The following is a 27346-nucleotide window of genomic DNA, read 5'->3' as shown; positions in this document are numbered from 1 at the left end:
CTCCATATTTCATCGAATCAGATGGCTTTATTCATCACAAAACCATTTGATGTTGCCAATTATTTTAATGATTATTTCATTGGCAAAGTGGGCAAACTTAGGCAGGAAATGACCACGACAAACAGTGAGCAATTATATTCATGCATAAAAAACAAATAAGGAAATAAAAGCAGTGCAAGTTTGAATTTTGTAAAGTTAGTGTGGGAGAGGTGGAAAAATGATTGTTAACGGTCAATAATGACAAACCTCCTGGCATTGACAACTTAGATGGAAAGCTACTGAGGATGGTAGCTGACTCCATAGCCACTCCTATCTGTCATATCTTTAATCTGAGCCTAGTGTAAAGTCTTTGTCCTCAGGCCTGGAGGTAAACCAAAGTAATTCCGCTACCCAAGAGTGGTAAAGCGGCCTTTACTGGTTCTAACAGCAGACCTATAAGCTTGCTGCCAGCTCTTAGCAAACTGTTGTGTTTGACCAAATACAATGCTATTTCTCTGTAAACAAATTAACAACAGACTTTCAGCATGCTTATAGAGAAGGGCACTCAACATGTACTGCACTGACACAAATGATTGATGATTGGTTGAAAGAAATTGATAATAAGAAGATTGTGTGAGCTGTACTGTTAGATTTCAGTGCTGCCTTTAATATTATTGACCATAACCTGTTGTTGAAAAAACGTAATAAGGCTAGGTGTCCCGCTAGCAGGACAACTTCCGGTGAAACTGGAGGGCGCGCAATTCAAATAAATAATCATAAAAATGATATATGGTATACTACCCACCACTGCGACCTGTATGCTCTCATTGGCTGGTCCTCGCTACATATTCTTCGCCAAACCCACTGGCTCCAGGTCATCTATAAGTCTTTGCTAGGTAAAGCTTTGCCTTATCTCAGCTCACTGGTCAGCATAGGTCCGTTATGCTCTGGTTTGAGTCACGTTGTTCGAACTGGCGAGAGCTTTCCGAGCTAAAGGTTAGCTGATGACCGCTAGCAATGGTTTGCTGACTGATAGTTGGTAGGTAGTTAGCTGGCTAGCTTCAGTTGAGGGATTCCAGATCCGAAGTAAATAGAAATACTTTAGAGATAAAAAAGCAGATCCACGCCACATTGGGTGAGACGGGTTGCAGGAGAGTATTTAGAAGTTGAGGTTTAGGAAATATTTTAAAAAGATATGCAAAGAAAAAGATGTAACAAGATATATACAAGGGACACAACAAAGACAAAGATGTCTGATTTTTTAAAATGGTATATTTCACTGGTCACCCCCAAAGCCAACACCTCGGTTGGCCGCCTTTCCTTCCAGTTCTCTGCTGCCAATGACTGGAACGAATTGCAAAAATCACTGAAGTTGGAGACGTATATCTCCGTCACTAACTTTAAGCGTCAGCTGTCAGAGAAGCTTACCGATCGCTGCAGCTGTACACAGCCCATCTGTAAATAACCCATCCAACCAACTACCTACCTCATCCCCATATTTGTTTTTTGTTTTTCTGTTCTTTTGCACGCCAGTATTTCTACTTGCACATCCATCCTCATCTGCACATATGTCACTCCAGTGTTTAATTGCTAAATTGTAATTACTTCGCCACTATTGGCCAATTTATTGCCTTACCTCCTTACTTCATTTGCACACACTGTATACAGATTTTTCTATTGTGTTATTGACTGTATGTTTGTTTATTCCATGTGTAACTCTGTGTTGTTGTTTTTGTCGCACTGCTTTGCTTTATCTTGGCCAGGTCACAGTTGTAAATGAGAACTTGTTCTCAACTGGCCTACCTGGTTAAATAAAGGTGAAATAAAAAATAATATATATATTATTTTATACAATCTGTGAGTAACAAGGTGAAAATTAACCCTTTTAAGAGGCAGCTCAACTGAGCAGTTGACAACCAAATGAAATGAAATGAAATTTTATCATGCCATTTATTAAAATGATAATGTGGTTTTCATTATTGGACTCCTATCTATTTACACAAACATTCAAAGATGTGAAGGTGAGCGAAGACGTGAACGTGAGCAAAATTGATCCTGATTAATCACACACTTTCAGTACTAATTGTGTATAAAATGGGATATGACATGACTGTAAAATGTTTTTGCCTCAAACATAATTTTGGTATCATTTAATTACTAATATGTTGTTATTTATTAATTTGAGGAACTCTTGAAAAATATGCTCTACCAGGTGGTTGAGGTGCCCATTAAAGGAATGCTATTTAGACGAAGCTAGCTACTATGGACAATGGAGAAATACTATTATGGGATTTTTTCTCTATGCAAATACAAAAATATTTTCATATTGATATCAGCCTGTTATCTTCAATTTGTTTCACAAATGTTTTCGGGACATGTCAGTTTACAGGTATTATGTGCATATAAACAGTAAACATGAAATTTTACATATATATGAATACTCATATATTGACACACAAATGTATCATATTTGATATCAGTTGTCATTTATCTTGGCCTGTCTTCCATTGTAAGTAACTGAAGCAAACATGACGTTAATTAATGTACCATTTTTCAGATGATTTAAAAAGCATATGTAAAATCCAATACAACATTAGTTTAACCTAATCGGGAAACTTAGTAGGTGTGTTGAGATGTTTGCGATCAAATACAAATTATTTATGGCCTATATTAAGGCTAAATACAAATTTTTCAGGAAAATACTTTTTCTGTGGCAGTTAAATGGTTAATAGGTTCACAGAATAGTGTCCAGCTGTGTGTATGATTCCACATTTTCTCTGCGCTTGCCTCGCCATAGACTGAACCTCCCGGTGTGAAGCGGGATCTCAACACTAGAAACAGATTTCAAAGCATCTGCCATCATTTTCTTGACAACTGCTGTTCTTGCTGTGAACAGAATGAAAATCTGCAAGCCCTGTGGAGCGAAAGCAAAAACACAGACATTATAAAGTATTTTCAGGAACACACAAGGACAAACAAAAGGTAGCGTTTCCATAAAGACCAGCTCAATATATTTATGTTTACTCGGTGTCTAATTTTCAAATCATGTCTGAATTCTGTGGTACAATAGTACACTAGTATTTATAGTTTACATTTTAGTCATTTAGCAGACACTCTTATCCAGAGTGACTTCCAGCAGTGAGTGCATACATTTACTACCTGAGTGGTGGTGAGTACACAGAAGGAGATGTTGAGTATGGTGTACATGGTCTGGTTCTGTGTAATGAGCAACAGATAGCCCAGTATCCAGGAGAGACCAAGCACCACAGCCAGAGAAAAGCTACTGAGGAACTTCTTCTTCATCGATGTGTGTCTTGTACTGGGAAACATAACCAACATACTTAGATTGCTGTAATATACTGCTGTAATGCTGTGATATAATAACAGTATGCTTCCATTGACTGAGTGGGTTAGTGCAAGGTGCTCATTAAATTGGATAATTTGATTACTAATGGCTGAATTCATAATGACAAAATAATAATACATTTTATTTATAACAAGCTTTTCATTGAAATACAATAAAAAAAATAACAAGCTCGTTAGTAGGCATTTCAAATCAAGACTGATCTTTATGACTACAGCGTTCTACTTTGTGTCCCCAAAATGCCCCCATTAATGTTACCTAGTTAAATGTGGGTTGGTCTTGCATGTTGTAACTGCAAAATATATCAACATCACCGTGTTGAAGATAAGCATGAACGCCACAGGGATCAGGAACCCCCAAAACATTGGCAGCTTGAAGTCAAAGTTCCCCTTTGGATCGAGGGCAGCAAGCCAGCAACTGAGAGGTCAAATGAATGAGTTAGAGAGCGGGACAGTGACAAAACAGGACACCAGTGATTTGAATAATGTGGTATGAAGTAAACATGGTGGGTGGCATAAGTAAACAAGAAACCTTTGAACAAAACTGATCATAAAAAAAGAAAGAAAATAATATATACAATGGGGGGAAAATGTATTTGATCCCCTGCTGATTTTGTACGTTTGCCCACTGACAAAGAAATGATCAGTCTATCATTTTAATGGTAGGTTTATTTGAACAGTGAGAGACAGAATAACAACAAAAAAATCCAGAAAAACGCATGTCAAAAATGTTATAAATTGATTTGCATTTTAATGAGGGAAATAAGTATTTGACCCCCTCTCAATCAGAAAGATTTCTGGCTCCCAGGTGTCTTTTATACAGGTAACGAGCTGAGATTAGGAGCACACTCTTAAAGGGAGTGCTCCTAACCGCAGCTTGTTACCTGTAAAAAAGACACCTGTCCACAGAAGCAATCAATCAGATTCCAAACTCTCCACCATGGCCAAGACCAAAGAGCTCTCCAAGGATGTCAGGGACAAGATTGTAGACCTACACAAGGCTGGAATGGGCTACAAGACCATCGTCAAGCAGCTTGGTGAGAAGGTGACACCATTTTGTGCGATTATTCGCAAATGGAAGAAACACAAAAGAACTGTCAAAATCCCTCAGCCTGGGGCTCCATGCAAGATCTCACCTCGTGGGGTTGCAATGATCATGAGAACGGTGAGGAATCAGCCCAGAACACCACGGGAGGATCTTGTCAATGATCTCAAGGCAGCTGGGACCATAGTCACCAAGAAAAAATTGGTAACACACTACACCGTGAAGGACTGAAATCCTGCAGCGCCCGCAAGGTCCGCCTGCTCAAGAATACATATACATGCCCGTCTAAAGTTTGCCAATGAACATCTGAATGATTCAGAGGACAACTGGTGAAAGTGTTGTGGTCAGATGAGACCAAAATGGAGCTCTTTGGCATCAACTCAACTCGCCGTGTTTGGAGGAGGAGGAATGCTGCCTATGACCCCAAGAACACCATCTCCACCGTCAAACATGGAGGTGGAAACATTATGCTTTGGGGGTGTTTTTCTGCTAAGGGGACAGGACAACTTCACCGCATCATTTGACGGGGCCATGTACTGTCAAATCTTGGGTGAGAACCTCCTTCCCTCAGCCAGGGCATTGAAAATGGGTCGTGGATGGGTATTCCAGCATGACAATGACCCAAAACACACTGCCAAGGCAACAAAGGAGTGGCTCAAGAAGAAGCACATTAAGGTCCTGGAGTGGCCTAGCCAGTCTCCAGACTTTAATCCCATAGAAATCTGTGGAGGGAGCTGAAGGTTTGAGTTGCCAAACGTCAGCCTCAAAACCTTAATGACTTGGAGAAGATCTGCAAAGAGGATTGGTACAAAAGCCCTCCTGAGATGTGTGCAAACCTGGTGGCCAACTACAAGAAACGTCTGACCTCTGTGATTGCCAACAAGGGTTTTGCCACCAAGTACTAAGTCATGTTTTGCAGAGGGGTCAAATACTTATTTCCCTCATTAAAATGCAAATAATTTTATAACATTTTTGACATGCGTTTTTCTGGATTTTTTTGTTGTTATTCTGTCTCTCAATGTTCAAATAAACCTACCATTAAAATTATAGACTGATCATTTCTTTGTAAGTGGGAAAATGTACAAAATCAGCAGGGGATCAAATACTTTTTTCCCCCACTGTATATTTACATTGCTTTTGGCCAATTATTAGCATGCATTACAAACATGCATACTAACATTGATAGGGATAACCTTTAACAGCATGAGTTATGTAATTTTATAAAGCAATTGCTCCACTTTAAATTAAATTGAACCTATTATACAGTAACCACTGAAGAGGAAGTAAATCTTAGTACAGCACAGTACTCAGGTATAGTAGTGGTAGTACAGTACAGTATAGTATAGAACAGTACAGGACAGTACAGCAGTAGTATAGTACAGTAATGACTAACAATTCCTCCTGCCTGTAACCCAGTGGATCATCCACTCTGTAACTAATTCCTAAGGTGAGGGCCACCACAACCGCAGGCAGTCCTAAAAGACAGAGAATGATGTTGTTATTTCCTGGTAGTTTTGCATGCAGCCATATACAGAGTATATACACTACACATACATCATCTAAAGACATAACATCACTATACAAGTTGCTTTTAAGTTCTATTTCAGGTTTATTAGAGCCTGAAAATATCACCTAGCATTAGTTTTGGTACAAGGAGCCCAGGGCTAATGCCAACCATAGCTTCTGAAACAACAAAATAATGTATTTTTCTCCATGCTGTCCTACCCCATCCGATGGCCACGGTATAGGCTGTGAAGTGTGACGGGCTGGTGGCCAGGCTGTTTCTGATCACCAGGAAGACATGTGTGGCGTACAGAGTGTTCCAGGTGAACGTCCCCAATAGGAAGTACTGCAGCAGGACCGCCACTGCAGTACAAGGCCCTCTGTCCCGCTCTGTGTGTGTGTCGGACAAGGGGAGAATGTTGTCCTTCTGTATTTCAGGTTTGTCCAGCTGTTTATGAGGGTTGTCCACTCCCAACATGAAGAGGAGGGTGAAGATCAGGAGACACACGCAGACGCTCACTAAGAGGACCGTTGGGTTGGATTTGCGTGATTTCCTAGGGATAGGTGATAGACAACACTATGTTAGGGAAGTTATATGTGTAATTATGGATGTGTTGGTTCATTAATAGTGGGTTTCATAATGGTTTCACCTATCAAGCCCTGTTGGATCAGACAAAGGGCTTCTTTACACTATTTAGATGCACCCAATATTTTGAATTGATTCTGGAACACTGTAGGATCTTACCTGGTTGCGATCTGGAATGTTATTGTTAAACTCAACCCTATGATGGACATGGAGCATCCCAATATGGTGATCCAGTTTAGCGCTTCAGCGTATTTAAAATCCTTCCTGTACGACTGTAGAAAAAAAGAAAAAAAGAAATTTCAACACTGTTTCTGTCACAGTCATACTGTATAAAGTCCTCGCCCCTCATGTGTCTGGATATGCAGCGGTAAACCACAGGTCACTTGATATGAAAATGAGAATTTCCAAAATCCTGCAAAAAAAAGAAAAGAAAAGAAAATAAAAAATCTCAGTGATATCAAAATCCCTGTAATGTGGTTAACCTTAATTTAAATGAAAATTATTCAAATATTAAATATGAAATTTAACCAGAGAGCGCCCTTAAATTGTGGCAAAAGGCAGCACTTGACCGGTGCACTTGAATCATTCCCAGTTAATGGGACCACATTTAAAATACACAAATGCGAGACAACAAAAGGATTTGCGGGACAGTGTAACCTACCCTGTACCTAACTTCAAAATAGGCCAATGCATCATCGCTGTCAATCACAAATGATAATTCTTCATGTTTTGCCAGTGAAATGTCCAAACTGCATCTGATTGCCAATCGTTTGATCTCAATCAGATTCATGAGAATATGCATTTAGATCTTATTGAGTAACTGTTTCATGCACAAATTAGAGCAGATGGTGTTAAACTATATAGCCTTCCTGAATTTTTTCAATCAAAGCACATTCTGCCTAGTGGCATGTGCGCTGTTGAGGTTTGGCTGCATTATCATTTTTTGGGACTATTCAGCTAACCATCCTAAATCTCATGAGGTGGTGTTTTTAGTGTAACAGTAACGTTATACTATGCTATTATGTTTGATTCTGTTATGCAGAATACTAGTTAATCATTAAGTGATCTTCCAAGAAATTGATTCAGCTTTTTTATACAATGTGTGTTTAATCCTGAATGCTGTTTGGCTCAAATCTCTCTCTCTCTCTCTCTCTCTCTCTCTCTCTCTCTCTCTCTCTCTCTCTCTCTCTCTCTCTCTCTCTCTCTCTCTCTCTCTCTCTCTCTCTCTCTCTCTCTCTCTCTCTCTCTCTCTCTCTCTCTCTCTCTCTCTCTCTCTCTCTCTCTCTCTCTCTCTCTCTCTCTCTCTCTCTCTCTCTCTCTCTCTCTCTCTCTCTCTCTCTCTCTCTCTCTCTCTCTCTCTCTCTCTCTCTCTCTCTCTCTCTCTCTCTCTCTCTCTCTCTCTCTCTCTGTGTGTGTGTGTGTGTGTGTGTGTGTGTGTGTGTGTGACTGCAAGAGACAGGTTGGAATGTCTGACTGATGGTGGTGTTTGAGTTTATGGATACAATTTGGGCCGGATTGTTTGCGGAACAAAGGTCCAAAATTCCCACACAATCCGGGACACGTGGTCACCCTATTCCCAGGTGAATGGGCAGGAACAAAAACTCACATCAATACCTTTGTCAGCTAACACTGAATCTAAGAATTGATGCTATAGCTAGCAATCAATAGGAAACTGACTGAACCACTAAAAAACTCCCCAGCTTTCCAAATGGATGTTAGTTGTGAAGGCCGAGATGCCCGTTCATTTACTTTTGTTTGCTACATGTCGGGGATGTTATTCACGATGACATATTGTTCTGTCAAACGATTCTTGAACATGAAACTGCCCAGAGGATGCGTGACTATATTGACAAAAAAACTGATTCCATGGGATTGGCTGATGGGCAAAAAAACAAACAGCCTTTGTTGACTTTCTTTATAATGAAAAGAAAATACGTCTCGTTGCCTATGTAAATGACATATTTGGGAAACTGAACGAACTGAACGCAAGCATGCAGGGGAAATACAAAAACATTCTACAGATGAGTGACCGAATCAGTGGATTCAGAGGAAATATTTATTACTGGAGAGAAATCTGTTCGACTGTTATCCTGCCTTTGTTGACATGCCGGTAAGTGAAATCAAAAGCTTCAAGAGCCATTATTGTCACACCCTGATCTGTTTCACCTGTCCTTGTGCTTGTCTCCACCCACTCCAGGTGTCACCCATCTTCCCCATTATCCCCTGGGTATTTATACCTGTGTTTTCTGTCTGTCTGTGCCAGTTTGTCTTGTTTTGTCAAGTCAACAAGCATGTTACGCCGTGCTCCTACTTTTTCCTTCTCTGTTTTTTGCTAGCCCTCCCGGTTTTGATCCTTGCCTGCGTTGACTCTGAACCCACCTGCCTGACCATACTGCCTACCCTGACCTCGAGCCTGCCTGCCACTCTGTACCTCCTGGACTCTGACCTTATGATCTTTTGCCTGTCCACGACCATACTCTTGTCTGCCCCTTGGATACTAAAAAATATCAGAGACTCAAACCATCTGCCTCCCGTGTCTGCATCTGGGTCTCGCCCTTTTGACCGAATGCTGCAGATAAAGCATTTTGGTTCCTGACCCAAAGTGAATAAATACCCTGCCGTCTCCCTCTGAGCATTAAAACTCATGGTACTCTTTGACAGCTCATATCGGTGTGAAGCTGGATTTAGTGTACTAGTCTGCATTAAAACCAAATATCGATCCAAGTTAGAAGTGGCAGCAGAGATGAGGGGAGCATTGTCAACCACACACCCTGATTTTGAGAAGATCCAAAGCAACATGCATCAAGTATGTCTCCTATATAACCATCTCATTAGTGGTGGTGAGATAAGAGACATTATGTCAGACTCATTTGCAATTGACTGTCATAGTCCCACATTAAAAGTATGTGATGGTGAGTTGAGAAGACAATCAGAAAAACTGTTAGAATGTTTTGCAACTGACTGCCATCTTAATTACTACAAAAAAATTCACATGGTTGGGGTCGAGAATGATCAGATATCAAAATTGGGTCATGGGCCAAAAAAGTTTGACCATAGGTCAGAGTGTGGTCAGTAAAAGGGAGATGAAGGCAGCTAGCTACTCACCATCAGCACAGCGAAGTTAGTGGTGTGATTACAGAAACATCGCAGGTCGTCTTCTGAGTGGTTGACTTTGGAGCAGCCATAGGTGCTCCAGTCTTTCAACATGTAGTTCCATGACACGCAGGCAAAGTCATAGAGGGAGGCGTTGTGGACAGCCTGAGAAGTGAGAACAGAAATAAACTCACTGTAAATCCTTCAGCAAAAGACATGCATTCACAGTTTTCCTCATTTAAAAAATAATCATAAAGTAAATTGTAAAATATAACAGGTCATTAAGCACATGTGGGAAATAATTATTATAGATCATATGATATACAAGACAACATATGCTTCCTGGTTCACTTTCAAAAATTTGCTTCCTTGTTCACTGGCCAAAATATAAGCGTCAATGGAAAACTTCGATCAGGGTTGTCAAACTCATTCCATGCAGGGCCTAGTGTCTGCTGGTTTTAGTTTTTTCCTTTCAATTAAGACCTAGACAATCAGATGAGGGGAGGTCCTTACTAAATAGTGACCTTAATTCATCAATCAAGTACAAGGAAGAAGCGAAAACCCACAGCAACTCAACCTTCCGTGGAATGAGTTTGACACATGTGACTTAGATAATGGTTAACTTCCCATTATGTATCCCAGAGAATTTGGACCGCTATGCATTTATTGATTCTAAGATAAATCTTACTGTGGGCTTGAAGAGCATCTCAACATGTAACCCAGACACTTGTCCCAGGTTAGCAGAGATGACCCTTCTGCTGGTCCCTGAAGAAGCACTGAAAACCCTGGACCTGAAGAACCGGTCATTTTGGTAGAGCACAAAACCAATGGAGTGGTTTGTGTTTTTACTACGCAAAACTGAGTGGAGTGAGGGAGAGAGAGGGAGAAAGAGAGAGGGGGGAGAGAGAGATTGTTTATCATCTCAGGACTTAATATCCATGAGTAGCTTGACCTTGCCTTGTAGGCTTATCTCGATAGTTTACTTATCCATTTCTCATGTGACTCAACTTTATTGGACAATCAATATTTGTGGCACTGCTTACCTGATTTCGACGACCACAAAGAGCAGTTAAGTTCTCTCGATGAAAGCGGTATAAGGAAGGATACATTATGTTTGCATACCAACATTGACTCACCGAGTGGGAATTTGATAACAATCTGGACATCGGCAGAACCTCCTTTGTCAGCTACCAGTTCAGAGGTGTTGGTGTTGAGATGAATTCTGTTGGCCACAAAATTACCAGATCTTCCTGGAGAAGGAGATTCATTTGATTTAGACATTTAAAGCAGAACAATATAGTGTTACTTCTGCACTTGTCTGTAGAACAACAGATACAATCCATTACAAACCTTATTGACCAACAGAGGAAACATTTCAAAAAATGAGAAGTTTAACCCAGTCTGTCAACACAGATATAAACTATAACTTTAAATGCCAGTATGTAGGTTCACTAGCAGTCCCACCCACCAGTCAGAGCAGTAAACTGGATCCCTACTGAGTCACTTTGTACTTGGACCGACTGGACTGCCAGGTTGGGCTGAACCACATTACTGTGCTGGTCCAGGGAAAAGTTCCCCAAGGTCTCTGTGAGGCTGGGAGAGAAACACAGAAAAACATTAGTTTACATGCACCCATACAGATACACGTACAAACATAAACTCAAATATATGCAGAAACACACGCACGCACGCACGCACACACACACACTCTCCTGTACTTTTGGACAGCGTCTCTCTCCTGTGTACTCTCCTCACTGGCATTCAGCAGCTGACTGATGGTAGTTACAGCTGCCACTGCGATGTCCTGCAACATGATCAAAACCAGGGGATGACCCTCAAGTGTTCATATCACTGCAGTAACAACCTCACGGTTCTCTCCAGAACATGTCATAGTTCACGACTTGATTTCAAAACATCTAATACCTCTGTGATATTTGCAGACTGAAGCAGTGTGTTAGCTATCTGAGCTGCTGTGGTGATGTTGTCAGCTGACAGCTGCTCTGGTTGGGAGGTCAGGATCTGAGTACTGAAGGCTAACTGTAGTAAATCACCTGGACTGCTGGAGATCTGAATAGGGAGAGAGAATGATTTATATTTTAGTATTGTTTTTCAACAGAACATTTTATAAGTCACAGCAACATGCTGAACTGTGAGTACATTTCGATATTAAAATTGGCAGTACTAACTATGTGGATCAGGCACTTGCAATGCCACTTGCAATGCCAGGGTTGTGGGTTTCATTCCCACGGGGGACCAGTATGAAAATGTATGCACTTGCTACTGTAAGTCGATCTGGATAAGAGAGTCTGCTAAATTACTAAAATGCCCCATATACCGTAGTGTAAAACACAACAAATAAAAAAGAATGTTCTTCATCAACTGTTAAGCAGAATAAAGGAACAGAATACATGAGCTGAAGGTAAAAGCCAGTTGTTACTGATCTTCAAACTGTAAGATCCACTCCTCATAATGATGACCTAAGTAACGCAACATCGAGACTTGTCGTATATCAGGATCATAAAAAATATGCTTATTGACTTACATTTCCTTGAATTTCACTGAGGGTAAATTCACACTGCAGTTCATGAGGAGGACCAAACATTGGAGATCCAGTGTCATTCAAACATCTTGCTGATGCTCTTGGTAAACCGGCTGGAGGAACCAAGATAAAAAGATAGTCAAGGTTTTGTGTTACCTAATACAACATTAATTAGGACTGTAACATTTTTCTCATTTTAGGTGAATAAAAGTAACATACCACTGGTTGTCTTCTCATCACATAACTCTTCTGAATAAGCAGACCAGCCAACCGTTGTTCTTGGGAAGAAAAAATCACCAATGATGGTGGAATTGCAGAAATTCCCTATCGAAGTAAAATACATTTCAACATGGACCAAATGTATGACTGAACATGAAATATACATTCTGAATGAGAGATCCAGGGTTAGGTATAGTAGTGTAGTGGTGTGTACTGTGAATGTGAGATCCAGGGTTAGGTATAGTAGTGTAGTATTGTGGAGGAGTCTGAATGGTAGATCCAGGGTTAGGTATGATAGTGTAGTATTGTGGAGGAGTCTGAATGGTAGATCCAGGGTTAGGTATGATAGTGTAGTATTGTGGAGGAGTCTGAATGGTAGATCCAGGGTTAGGTATAGTAGTGTAGTATTGTGGAGGAGTCTGAATGGTAGATCCAGGGTTAGGTATAGTAGTGTAGTATTGTGGAGGAGTCTGAATGGTAGATCCAGGGTTAGGTATAATAGTGTAGTATTGTGGAGGAGTCTGAATGGTAGATCCAGGGTTAGGTATAGTAGTGTAGTATTGTGGAGGAGTCTGAATGGTAGATCCAGGGTTAGGTATAGTAGTGTAGTATTGTGGAGGAGTCTGAATGGTAGATCCAGGGTTAGGTATAGTAGTGTAGTATTGTGGAGGAGTCTGAATGGTAGATCCAGGGTTAGGTATAGTAGTGTAGTATTGTGGAGGAGTCTGAATGGTAGATCCAGGGTTAGGTATAGTAGTGTAGTATTGTGGAGGAGTCTGAATGGTAGATCCAGGGTTAGGTATAGTAGTGTAGTATTGTGGAGGAGTCTGAATGGTAGATCCAGGGTTAGGTATGATAGTGTAGTATTGTGGAGGAGTCTGAATGGTAGATCCAGGGTTAGGTATGATAGTGTAGTATTGTGGAGGAGTCTGAATGGTAGATCCAGGGTTAGGTATAGTAGTGTAGTATTGTGGAGGAGTCTGAATGGTAGATCCAGGGTTAGGTATAGTAGTGTAGTATTGTGGAGGAGTCTGAATGGTAGATCCAGGGTTAGGTATAGTAGTGTAGTATTGTGGAGGAGTCTGAATGGTAGATCCAGGGTTAGGTATAGTAGTGTAGTATTGTGGAGGAGTCTGAATGGTAGATCCAGGGGTTAGGTATAGTAGTGTAGTATTGTGGAGGAGTCTGAATGGTAGATCCAGGGTTAGGTATAGTAGTGTAGTATTGTGGAGGAGTCTGAATGGTAGATCCAGGGTTAGGTATAGTAGTGTAGTATTGTGGAGGAGTCTGAATGGTAGATCCAGGGTTAGGTATAGTAGTGTAGTATTGTGGAGGAGTCTGAATGGTAGATCCAGGGTTAGGTATAGTAGTGTAGTATTGTGGAGGAGTCTGAATGGTAGATCCAGGGTTAGGTATGGTAGTGTAGTATTGTGGAGGAGTCTGAATGGTAGATCCAGGGTTAGGTATAGTAGTGTAGTATTGTGGAGGAGTCTGAATGGTAGATCCAGGGTTAGGTATAGTAGTGTAGTATTGTGGAGGAGTCTGAATGGTAGATCCAGGGTTAGGTATAGTAGTGTAGTATTGTGGAGGAGTCTGAATGGTAGATCCAGGGTTAGGTATAGTAGTGTAGTATTGTGGAGGAGTCTGAATGGTAGATCCAGGGTTAGGTATGATAGTGTAGTATTGTGGAGGAGTCTGAATGGTAGATCCAGGGTTAGGTATAGTAGTGTAGTATTGTGGAGGAGTCTGAATGGTAGATCCAGGGTTAGGTATAGTAGTGTAGTATTGTGGAGGAGTCTGAATGGTAGATCCAGGGTTAGGTATAGTAGTGTAGTATTGTGGAGGAGTCTGAATGGTAGATCCAGGGTTAGGTATAGTGGTGTAGTATTGTGGAGGAGTCTGAATGGTAGATCCAGGGTTAGATATAGTAGTGTAGTATTGTGGAGGAGTCTGAATGGTAGATCCAGGGTTAGGTATAGTAGTGTAGTATTGTGGAGGAGTCTGAATGGTAGATCCAGGGTTAGGTATAGTAGTGTAGTATTGTGGAGGAGTCTGAATGGTAGATCCAGGGTTAGGTATAGTAGTGTAGTATTGTGGAGGAGTCTGAATGGTAGATCCAGGGTTAGGTATGATAGTGTAGTATTGTGGAGGAGTCTGAATGGTAGATCCAGGGTTAGGTATGATAGTGTAGTATTGTGGAGGAGTCTGAATGGTAGATCCAGGGTTAGGTATAGTAGTGTAGTATTGTGGAGGAGTCTGAATGGTAGATCCAGGGTTAGGTATAGTAGTGTAGTATTGTGGAGGAGTCTGAATGGTAGATCCAGGGTTAGGTATAGTAGTGTAGTATTGTGGAGGAGTCTGAATGGTAGATCCAGGGTTAGGTATAGTAGTGTAGTATTGTGGAGGAGTCTGAATGGTAGATCCAGGGTTAGGTATAGTAGTGTAGTATTGTGGAGGAGTCTGAATGGTAGATCCAGGGTTAGGTATAGTAGTGTAGTATTGTGGAGGAGTCTGAATGGTAGATCCAGGGTTAGGTATGGTAGTGTAGTATTGTGGAGGAGTCTGAATGGTAGATCCAGGGTTAGGTATGGTAGTGTAGTATTGTGGAGGAGTCTGAATGGTAGATCCAGGGTTAGGTATAGTAGTGTAGTATTGTGGAGGAGTCTGAATGGTAGATCCAGGGTTAGGTATAGTAGTGTAGTATTGTGGAGGAGTCTGAATGGTAGATCCAGGGTTAGGTATAGTAGTGTAGTATTGTGGAGGAGTCTGAATGGTAGATCCAGGGTTAGGTATAGTAGTGTAGTATTGTGGAGGAGTCTGAATGGTAGATCCAGGGTTAGGTATGGTAGTGTAGTATTGTGGAGGAGTCTGAATGGTAGATCCAGGGTTAGGTATAGTAGTGTAGTATTGTGGAGGAGTCTGAATGGTAGATCCAGGGTTAGGTATAGTAGTGTAGTATTGTGGAGGAGTCTGAATGGTAGATCCAGGGTTAGGTATAGTAGTGTAGTATTGTGGAGGAGTCTGAATGGTAGATCCAGGGTTAGGTATAGTGGTGTAGTATTGTGGAGGAGTCTGAATGGTAGATCCAGGGTTAGATATAGTAGTGTAGTATTGTGGAGGAGTCTGAATGGTAGATCCAGGGTTAGGTATAGTAGTGTAGTATTGTGGAGGAGTCTGAATGGTAGATCCAGGGTTAGGTATAGTAGTGTAGTATTGTGGAGGAGTCTGAATGGTAGATCCAGGGTTAGGTATAGTAGTGTAGTATTGTGGAGGAGTCTGAATGGTAGATCCAGGGTTAGGTATGATAGTGTAGTATTGTGGAGGAGTCTGAATGGTAGATCCAGGGTTAGGTATAGTAGTGTAGTATTGTGGAGGAGTCTGAATGGTAGATCCAGGGTTAGATATAGTAGTGTAGTATTGTGGAGGAGTCTGAATGGTAGATCCAGGGTTAGGTATAGTAGTGTAGTATTGTGGAGGAGTCTGAATGGTAGATCCAGGGTTAGGTATAGTAGTGTAGTATTGTGGAGGAGTCTGAATGGTAGATCCAGGGTTAGGTATGATAGTGTAGTATTGTGGAGGAGTCTGAATGGTAGATCCAGGGTTAGGTATAGTAGTGTAGTATTGTGGAGGAGTCTGAATGGTAGATCCAGGGTTAGATATAGTAGTGTAGTATTGTGGAGGAGTCTGAATGGTAGATCCAGGGTTAGGTATAGTAGTGTAGTATTGTGGAGGAGTCTGAATGGTAGATCCAGGATTAGGTATAGTGTAAGTGTGTGGATGTACCCTCTGAACAGGTCTCTCCGGTCCACTCATCAGGACAGATACAAACTCGACTCTGCAGCTCACCCCCATTGATACAGACCAGAGGAGGGGTTGTGGTGGTAGAGGTGGTGGTGGGGATGGTGGTGGTAGAGGTGGTGGTGGTGATGGTAGTGGTGGTGGTAGAGGTGGTTGGGAGACTGGTACTGGTAATAGGGATAGAGGTAGGGTAACCAGTAGTTGGAAGACCACTAGTAGTTAGGTACTCGGTAGTTGGAGTGTCAGTAGTTTGAAGGCCAGTAGTAGTTAGGTATTCGGTAGTTGGAGTGTCAGGGGTTAGAGTGTCAGTAGTTCTAAGGTCAGGGGTTATGAGGGAATCAGTAGTTGTAGGGTCAGGGGTTATAGGGGAATCTGTAGATGTAGGGTCAGGGGTTATAGGGGAATCAGTAGTTGTAGGGGCAGGGGTTATAGGGGAATCAGTAGATGTAGGGGCAGGGGTTAAAGGGGAATCAGTAGATGTAGGGGCAGTGGTTATAGGAGAATCGGTAGATGTAGGGTCAGGGGTTATAGGGGAATCAGTAGATGTAGGGTCAGGGGTTATAGGGGAATCAGTAGATGTAGGGGCCGGGGTTATAGGGGAATCAGTAGATGTAGGGGCAGTGGTTATAGGGGAATCAGTAGATGTAGGGGCAGGGGTTATAGGAGAATCGGTAGATGTAGGGTCAGGGGTTAAAGGGGAATCAGTAGTTGGGATAGTTATGTCAGTGGCGGTTGGAATGGAAAAGGATGTGGTTCGATCCACCTGTGACAAAGAAACTGCCCCAAAAAATGTTAAGAACTCTGTAAACCACATAGGAGATGATCCATGCTGTTCCAGTTTCATTGTGTCTGCATCAGTGTAGAAATCTTTTCTACTGTACTTTATAACAGAAAGAAGTCATTATCACTGCCAATAAATGGTTGAAAGTTGATAGCAAAGGCTACTTACTCTGTTATCAACTGTATCTGAGACCTGACAGTAGTCTATTCACCGTCAATAGTGTCTGCATAAAATAATGTCTGAAACAATGTCTTAATAGACACTGATGTATTCTTCACAGCAAACAGACAAAACATTGATCAATCATAAACCAAACTTTTAAATACTTAAACCAAACTGAATTCACATATTGGTAATAATCAATAGATAAATGAATCATACATTTTTGCACATCTGAAGTGAAAGCAAATTTCCTACACACTTCTCAATCATAGAAGAAACTTAACACCAGCATCATACACTGAGTATACCAAACATTAGGAACACCCCCCACCCCCCTTAGCCCTCAGAACAGCCTCAGCTCATCAGGGCATGTACACTACAAGGTCTCAAAAGCATTCCACAGGGATGCTGGCCCATGTTGACTCCAATGCTTCCCACAGTTGTGTCAAGTTGGCTGGATGTCCTTTGAGTGGTGGACCATTCTTGATACAAACTGTTGAGCGTGAAAAACCCAGCAGTGTTGCAGTTCTTGACACAAACTGGTGCGCCTAGCACCTACCCCGTTCAAAGGCACTTACATATTTTGTCTTTCTCATTCACCATCTGAATGGCACACAAACACAATCCATGTCTCAAGGCTTAAAAATCCTTCTTTAACCTGTCTCCTCCCCTTTAGCTACACTGATTGAAGTGGATTTAACAAGTGTTGTCAATAAGGGATCATAGCTTTCACCTGGATTCACCTGGCCAGTTTATTTCATGGAAAAAGCAGGTGTTCTTAATGTTTTGCCCACTCAGTGTATGTCTGAACATCTTAAATCACCCTGAATGAATCAAATATAGATCAAGTCTTACCTGTAGCAAAGACAACCATAATCCATAGCTCCTTCATCTCTGCTGTTTACAGGCATCCAGTGTCAGCAGACTACACATTATTAGGACATCTGTTGGTCTAATGCTGTGCTGCTCTCCACCTATCACAGAGACTGCAGTAACATTCAGGTACCAGTTAATGATTTACTACTGAAATTAAGGGGGAAGTACTGTACATTGGCTCCAGCACAACCTACATTGTCAACAGGATCAGTAAAGACACACACAAATAATTCAGCTATGTGACAGGATGAATAAAATGGACCAGTCAACCAATAGCATTACCCTTCTCTATGCAAAACATTCTTGGTTGCACCTGGTAAGGTACAGTATAGCTCATGTTTTGGTAAACAGAACAACGTTTTTCCACTAGAGCAGGTGTAATTAGATCTCCTGATTCGAGGGTTAGAATAAAACAAAGTAATGGAAGTGTCTTGGAGGTCTGGATTAGAATGTGAGGCCACTAGAGGGTGGACTTCTCTAGAACAGGGTTTCCCAAACTCAGTCCTGGGGCCCTCCTGGAGCATGTTTTGTTTTTCACCCTAGCACTACACAGTTAATTAAAATAACCAACTCATCAAGATTTTATTATTTGAATCAAACCACATCGAAACTGTGTTGAAATTATAATGGACCTACATTTATAGTCTCTTCACTCTGTCCAGCTTGATAAAAGTCAAATAAAACCTAGACAGCTAGGGAGCCTGGAATATTCAAAAAGCGTTGGATAGAGGACTATTTTTAGCAAAAGTTGACTGTGAGGAAGTACAGTATTTAAAATACAATGGGGGTCATCACTGTCGGCTCACCTGAAAGGTACTCGCCACACTGTGTCTTCTGGGAGCAGGATGTCACTGTAATCGTTACTCCTTCTTCCTCCTTCAAGGAACTCAGAATCACCTTACAGGAATTTGACTGGGTGAAATGGAGCTGCTACAATAAACAGAATAAACAGACACACAATGAACAAACAGAATATATATGGGCTATATATACATACACAAACATAATATATACGGACTATGTATATATGTATGTACATGTATGTATGTATATATACAGTTGAAGTCGGAAGTTTACATACACCTTAGCCAAATACATTTAAACTCCGTTTTTCACAATTCCTGCCATTTAATCCAAGTAAACAATCCCTGTTTTAGGTCAGTTAGGATCACAACTTTATTTTAAGAATGTGAAATGTCAGAATAATAGTAGAGAGAATGATTTATTTAATATTTTATTACTTTCATCACATTCCCAGTGTACATACACTGGGAATGTACATACACTCAATTAGAATCTGGTAGCATTGCCTTTAAATTGTTTAACTTGGGTCAAACATTTCAGGTAGCCATCCACAAGCTTCCCACAATAACTTGGGTGAATTTTGGCCCATTCCGCCTGACAGAGCTGGTGTAACTGAGTCAGGTTTGTAGGCCTCCTTGCTCGCACACGCTTTTTCAGTTCTGCCCACAAATTTTCTATAGGATTGAGGTCAGGGCTTTGTGATGGTCACTCCAATACCTTGACTTTGTTGTCCTTAAGCCATTTTGCCACAACTTTGGAAGTATAGTTGGGGTCATTGTCCATTTGGAAGACCCATTTGCGACCAAGCTTTAACTTCCTGACTGATGTCTTGAGATGTTGCTTCAATATATCCACCAAATTTTCCTGCCATACGATGCCATCTATTTTGTGAAGTGCACCAGACCCTCCTGAAGCAAAGCACCCCCACAACATGACCCCCGTGCTTCACGGTTGGGATGGTGTTCTTCGGCTTGCAAGCCTCCCCCTTTTTCCTCCAAACATAACGATGGGCATTATGGCCAAACAGGTCTATTTTTGTTTCATCAGACCAGAGGACATTTCTCCAAAAAGTACAATCTTTGTCCCCATGTGCAGTTGCAAACCGTAGTCTGGCTTTTTTATGGCGGTTTTGGAGCAGTGGCTTCTTCCTTGCTGAGCAGCTTTTCAGGTTATGTCGATTATAGGACTCGTTTTACTGTGGATATTGTAACGGCCGTCGTATTGAGTAGACCAAGGCGCAGCGGGTTGAGTGCTCATCTTTGACTTTATTTGAAGAGAACACAAAACAAGAAAAAACGCCCGACAGCCAAACAGTCTTGCAGGCTACACACAGCAGTGCAAAAACAACTTCCCACAAACACAGTGGAAAAAAGGGCTACCTAAGTATGACTCCCAATCAGTGACAACGATGTACAGCTGTCCCTGATTGAGAGCCATATCAGGCCAAAACTTAGAAATACAACACCTAGAAGGGAACGTAGAAATATAAATATAAGAACCATACAGCTATCCCCAAAATCCCAACAACACATACCAAACACACCCCTGCCACGCCCTGACGGCTGCATGGTCCCATAGTGTTTATACTTGCATACTATTGTTTGTACAGATGAACATGAGAGAGAATACAGTAGGCGGCACACGTCAAACGTGTGATTTATGACCCTATGTCATGGGTCACGTGTGTATGCCCATATATGGGCATCCTGTCAGGACATCCTGGCGGGAAGTTATCACGTGCTCTAGAGAGTGCCCATATATGGGCATCCTGTCAGGACATCCTGTCGTCCGTTCTCACGCCTTAGAGTGAGAGTTCATTTATGCATATAGTGCATCTATTCCTTTGAAGCTGTCATGCTTTAGAGTTAGTGTTTATTTAACAAGATAGTGCATCTGTATATGTTAAAGCATGTGTTTGCAGTTGATCTATCCTGGGGTGTGCGTGTGTGTGCGTGTGTATGCGTGTGTGCGTGTGTGTGCGTGCGTGCGTGCGTGTGCGTGCGTGCGTGTGTGTGCGTGTGTGTGTGTGTGTGCAATTGTGTTTCAAAACAATGTTTTTTGGTGGGTGTGTGTGTGTCTGTGTGTGAGGGGTGTGTGTGTGTGTGTGTGTGTGTGTGTGTGTGTGTGCATCTCTGCAGTGGTGTTTGAAACAATGTTTTTTTATCTAAACAATTCAACAATAGGAGGGCATATATACTTAACGACACCCAAACAACAGGTGATTTTTCCTAGGTTGGGGGTTTTAAAAAAAAGGTTTATACCCCTTACACTCCAAAGGAGAGCTGTTCTCCAGGGGGTGGCTGTCACAGTCAATCATGCCATCCTCTTTTTGAAAGGGTAATTTTACTGTTAAAGTTGGGCCCTTTACTTATGACTTAAACAGATTCATTTTCTACCCCACTTAATAATTAATGCAGTGGGCTAAATCAGGTGTTTCTTGGTGGTCTTAAAGAAATCTACTGTGAAACAAAAGTGTACACTTTACACACATGTTTATTGACTTAAACAAAGACCAGAGTAACATGTCAGATATAGTTCAAATGCTACAAAATCAGTTAGTTCATATGTATTTTCCAAAGCCTGCAAGGATGTTAACTATTTTATGCCTGTCTTTAGCTTTAAGTGGGGATGATTATCATATATTCCTAACCATGATGAAAAAGCTGGACAATCTTTTCCAAAATCATGAACAATTACGCCGCTGGGCTCTTCTATCCTTAAGACACAACCGGTTGTGTGCCAGCCTAAGAGCAAGACGTTTGAACTAGCCATGGAATGAAAACTTATGGAGCGTGGAATGTGCGGGATATCTAGCGAGCAAGAGAGCCTGTCTTGACGATGGTGAATTGGAAACGGATGGATGTCAGGGCTAACCATATAGCCGGCCCCTTTATCTGTAAGAAAGGAATATTAAAATTGTTTGTACTAATTATAGCATGTTTTAAAAGGTCAAATGATGTCAATAAGCCTATCTATTAGCCAAAGCTGTTTAAAGGCACATTCAACTTAGTGTATGTAAACTTCTGACCCACTGGAATTGTGATACAGTGAATTATAAGTGAAATAATCTGTCTGCAATCAATTTGTTGGAAAAATTACTTGTGTCATGCACAAAGTAGATGTCCTAACCAACTTGCCAAAACTATAGTTTGTTAACAAGAAATTTGTGGAGTGGTTGAAAAACGAGTTTTAATGACTCCAAAGTAAGTGCATGGAAACTTCCGACTTCAACTGTATGTATACAGTACTCATTCAAGGGTTTTTCTTTATTTTTAATAATACTGAAGACATCAAAACTATGAAATAACACATATGGAATCATGTAATAACCAAAAAAAGTGTTAAACAAATCAAAATATATTTTAGATTTGAGATTCTTCAAATAGCCACCCTTTGCCTTGATGACAGCTTTGCACACTCTTGGCATTCTCTCAACTAGCTTCACCTGGAATGATTTTCCAACAGTCTTGAAGGAGTTCCCACATATGCTGAGCACTTGTTGGCTGCTTTTCCTTCACTCTGCGGGCCGACTCATTCCAAAACATCTCCATTTGGTTGAGGTCGGGGGATTGTGGAGGCCAGGTCATCTGATGCAGTACTCCATCACTCTCCTTCTTGGTAAAATAGCCCTTACACAGCCTGAAGGTGTGTTGGGTCATTGTCCTGTTGAAAAACAAATGATAGTCTTACTAGGCCCAAACCAGATGGGATGGCGTATCTCTGCAGAATGCTGTGGTAACCATGCTAGTTAAGTGTGCCTTCAATTCCAAATAAATCACAGACGTTGTTACCACCAAAGCACCCCCACACCACAACACCTCCTCCTCCATGCTTTACGGTGGGAAATACACATGCTGAGATAATCCGTTCACCCACGTCTCACAAAGACACGGAGTTTGGAACCAAAAATCTCAGAATTTGACCTCAGACCAAAGGATACATTTCCACCGGTCTAATGTCCATTGCTCGTGTTTCTTGGCCCAAGCCAGTCTCTTCTTCTTATTGGTGTCCTTTAGTAATTGTTCCTTTGTAGCAATTCAACCATGAATGCCTGATTCACAGTCTCCTCTGAACAGTTTATGTTGAGATGTGTCTGTTACTTGAACTCTGTGAAGTATTTATTTGGTCTGCAATTTCTGAAGCTGGTAACTCTAACGAACTTATCATCTGCAGCAGAGGTAACTCTGGGTCTTCCATTCTTGTGTCGGTTCTCATGAGAGCCAGCTTCATCATAGCGCTTGATGGTTTTTGCGGCTGTACATGAAGAAACTTTCAAAGTTCTTAATTTTCTGTATTGACTGACCTTCATGTCTTAAAACCTGTTGGGGCTAGGGGGCAGTATTTGCACGGCCGGATAAAAAACGTACCCGATTTAATCTGGTTACTACACCTGCCCAGTAACTAGAATATGCATATAATTAGTAGATTTGGATAGAAAACACTCTAAAGTTTCTAAAACTGTTTGAATGGTGTCTGTGAGTATAACAGAACTCATATGGCAGACCAATACCTGAGAAGATTCCATGCAGGAAGTGGAAATCTGATTTGTAGAATCACCTTCAACACTTTGCCTATGAAACACACCGTGAGTTAGGATTCATTTAGCACTTCCTAAGGCTTCCACTAGATGTCAACGGTCTTTACAAAGTGGTTTGAGTCTTCTATGGTAGAAACTGACCGAAAGAGAGGCTTGGAAAGTTGGTCATAGAGGGAGGGCCATTACTACTATGACGCGGGCGCCCATGGGTACCCTTTTGTTCCGAAACGTTTAGTAAGACAATGCAATCGTCCGCCTTGAATATTATTGAAGCTCTGATTGAAAAGGCCCTAAAGATTTATGTTATACAACGTTTGACATGTTTGAACGAACGTAAATATATATTTTTTGCACATTCGTGACGACAAGTCCGGCGCGCCTCGTACATTATGAGTAGCCTTCGGAACGCGCTAACAAGAAGGACTTTTTCGAACAAAACTACATTTGTTGTGGGCCTGGGATAATCAAAGGTAAGGGAATATTTACAATAGTATATTTGATTTTAGATGGTTCCAAGATGGTGCTAATCTGTATCGCCTAGCCTATTTTTCTGAGCATAGCATCTTGTTTATTGCATAGTGTGATTTCCCAGTAAAGTTATTTTTAAATCTGGCAATGCGGTTGCATTCACGAGATGTTAATCTATAATTCTTTGAATGACAATATTACATTTTAAAAATGTTTTCGAATAGTAATTTTGTAAATTGTAGCGCTGATCCACCGGAAGCATTTGAGGGAAAATATTTTCTGAACGTCACGCGCCGATGTAAATTGCTGTTTTTATATATACTGCTCAAAAAAATAAAGGGAACACTTAAACAACACATCCTAGATCTGAATGAAAGAAATAATCTTATTAAATAATTTTTTCTTTACATAGTTGAATGTGCTTACAAACTAAATCACACAAAAATTATCAATGGAAATCCAATTTATCAACCCATGGAGGTCTGTATTTGGAGTCACACTCGGATGGTCTCCTGAGGGATCTCCTCCCAGACCTGGACTAAAGCATCCGCCAACTCCTGGACAGTCTGTGGTGCAACGTGGCGTTGGTGGATGGAGCGAGACATGATGTCCCAGATGTGCTCAATTGGATTCAGGTCTGGGGAACGGGCGGGCCAGTCCATAGCATCAATGCCTTCCTCTTGCAGGAACTGCTGACACACTCCAGCCACATGAGGTCTAGCATTGTCTTGCATTAGGAGGAACCCAGGGCCAACCGCACCAGCATATGGTCTCACAAGGGGTCTGAGGATCTCATCTCGGTACCTAATGGCAGTCAGGCTACCTCTGGCGAGCACATGGAGGGCTGTGCGGCCCCCCAAAGAAATGCCACCCCACACCATGACTGACCCACCGCCAAACCGGTCATGCTGGAGGATGTTGCAGGCAGCAGAACATTCTCCATGGCGTCTCCAGACTCTGTCACATCTGTCACGTGCTCAGTGTGAACCTGCTTTCATCTGTGAAGAGCACAGGGCGCCAGTGGCGAATTTGCCAATCTTGGTGTTCTCTGGCAAATGCCAAACGTCCTGCACCTGTGGATGTCGGGCCCTCATACCACCCTCATGGAGTCTGTTTCTGACCGTTTGAGCAAACACATGCACATTTGTGGCTTGCTGGAGGTCATTTTGCAGGGCTCCTACTGCTCCTCCTTGCACAAAAGCGCGGGGGTAGCGGTCCTGCTGCTGGGTTGTTGCCCTCCTATGGCCTCCACATCTCCTGATGTACTGGCCTGTCTCCTGGTAGCGCCTCCATGCTCTGGACACTACGCTGACAGACACAGCAAACCTTCTTGCCACAGCTCGCATTGATGTGCCATCCTGGATGAGCTGCACTACCTGAGCCACTTGTGTGGGTTGTAGACTCCGTCTCATGCTACCACTAGAGTGAAAGCACCGCCAGAATTCAAAAGTGACCAAAACATCAGCCAGGAAGCATAAGAACTGAGAAGTGGTCTGTGGTCACCACCTGCCGAACCACTCCTTTATTGGGGGTGTCTTGCTAATTGCCTATAATTTCCACCTGTTGTCTATTCCATTTGCACAACAGCATGTGAATTTTATTGTCAATCCGTGTTGCTTCCTAAGTGGACAGTTTGATTTCACAGAAGTGTGATTGACTTGGAGTTACATTGTGTTGTTTAAGTGTTCCCTTTATTTTTTTGAGCAGTGTGTGTATATATATATATATATATATATATATATGTATGTGTGTGTGTGTGTCACGTCCTGACCAGCAGAGGGAGTAGTTGTTTAGTATTTTGGTCAGGACGTGGCAGAGGGATGTTTGTTTTGTATGGTGGGGGTTTTGTGTGTGTGTTAGAGAGGGGTGTTTGATTTATGTGTTCCTGGGTTTTGGGTGTATGTTCTAGGTTAGTTGTTCTAGGTTGTATTTCTGCATGTTGTCTAGTTTAGGTTTTCTATGTTTAGGTTTGGGTGCTGGACTCTCAATTGGAGGCAGGTGTTTCTCGTTGCCTCTGATTGAGAGTCCTATATATGGGTAATTGTTTGGTTTAGTGTTTGTGGGAGATTGTTTCTTGTTTTGCCTGTGTGAGCCTTACAAGACTGTTTTGTTGTTCGTGAGTTCGTTGTTTTGTTATTTTGGTGTTCATTTTGATTTCAAATAAATATCAAGATGAGCATCCACATTCCTGCTGCGTTTTGGTCCTCCATTCCAGACGACAACCGTGACAATATATATATATATATCCAGTACCAGTCAAATATACATATATACTGTATATAGACACAGAAATAACAACATCCACATACACTATTTACACAATGAACACCAGGTTAAAAAACTACAGACTACACTATAAACACCAGGATAAAAACTACATACTACACTCTAAACACCAGGCTAAAAACTAGACTACACTATAAACACCAGGATAAAAACTACATACTACACTCTAAACACCAGGCTAAAAACTAGATTACACTATAAATACTAGGCTAAAAACTACTAACTACACTATAAACACCAGGCTAGAATGCTGGTTGGCAGCATCCTGGAACTAACTCCTCGATCCACCACTCAACTCAGCCCTGAGTCCCTACTGTCTACTTCGCTCTGCCACTGCTCATTCCTTTCCACTCCTTCAATGCTGAGCAGCTCCAGGGCTCTCCAGAGTGATTGGCCTGTCCAGCGCTCGCAGCCGATCTCACCTGGTAGATTCCAGGCTCTCCATTCATTCTGCTGACTCTGAAGGAGTCAGCAGGATGAGGGACTGGTATTTATTGATCTTCTTCTCATGTGCCTCTATCCTGTCCTCCCAGAACGCTGTGAGCTCTATGAGGACCACCTGCTGGTGTCTCCACACCAGAGAACGATATGTGGTCTGAGGCTTGTGCTGGCTATCTCTGGAAATCTGAGCTGCTTCTTGAGGTCTGCCTGCATCTCCCAGTCCCCTGCTGTGGTAAAGATCAATTTGCTCCCTCTTCTCTTCACTCTCTCCTGACCTGAGGAAGTGGATGAAACAGGAGACTTGGGTGAGATGTTTCAGCTTTCTCCTTGCATGCTCCAGTCCCGTGGCCAGTTCAGTCAGTATTTGGTCATGCCGCCACCTGAATTTTCCATTGGTCAGACCTGCGTGGCAGGAGGAAAGCATGTGCTTCAGATCGGCTGGTCGTCCACATAGCGTGCAGCTGTCTGGGCTGTCTGCCAACCCCCATGTGTGAAGGTTTGCTGGTGTGGGAAAAACATTGTACATAGAGCAAAGCAGAAACTTAATCCGCTGCCCTTCCATGTTCCAGGTGAGTGACCTCTCTCTCACGCTCCCGCAGAATGTCAAGCTGCCCTGTTTTTTCAGGGCTATGGCTCTGACATGCCTGCTTTCTTCATCAGACTTTCATATCTCCCTCTGACATGCTTGCTTTCTTCATCAGACTTTCATATCTCCCTCTGACATGCCTGCTTTCTTCCTCAGCCTTTCATACCTCCCTCTGACATGCCTGCTTTCTTCTTCAGCCTTTCATACCTCCCTCTGACATGCCTGCTTTCTTCCTCAGTCTTTCATACCTCCCTCTGACATGCCTGCTTTCTTCCTCAGT

The 27346-nt window shown here is 41.9% G+C and overlaps 1 protein-coding gene across 1 annotated transcript; it reads right to left on the bottom strand.

Annotated features, from left to right (window-relative positions):
• Positions 1-1910: 1910 nt before the first annotated feature.
• Positions 1911-18119, bottom strand: LOC115196355 (adhesion G-protein coupled receptor G7). Its single transcript, XM_029757120.1, has 16 exons — positions 17924-18119; positions 16111-16902; positions 12328-12432; positions 12112-12221; positions 11493-11636; positions 11288-11373; positions 11038-11162; positions 10706-10819; positions 10258-10427; positions 9582-9734; positions 6636-6748; positions 6113-6444; positions 5781-5862; positions 3602-3760; positions 3139-3298; positions 1911-2893 (listed from the first exon to the last, which is right to left on the bottom strand). Exons 1-16 carry the CDS (start codon positions 17958-17960, stop codon positions 2714-2716), a joined length of 2862 nt encoding a protein of 953 aa, XP_029612980.1. The 5' UTR covers positions 17961-18119; the 3' UTR covers positions 1911-2713.
• Positions 18120-27346: the final 9227 nt, after the last annotated feature.

The sequence above is a fragment of the Salmo trutta genome, chromosome 6, assembly GCF_901001165.1.
Source record: "Salmo trutta chromosome 6, fSalTru1.1, whole genome shotgun sequence".
Taxonomy (NCBI): domain Eukaryota; kingdom Metazoa; phylum Chordata; class Actinopteri; order Salmoniformes; family Salmonidae; genus Salmo; species Salmo trutta.
Note: the sequence above shows the minus strand (reverse complement) of the source record. Positions and strands in the feature narration are given on the sequence as shown.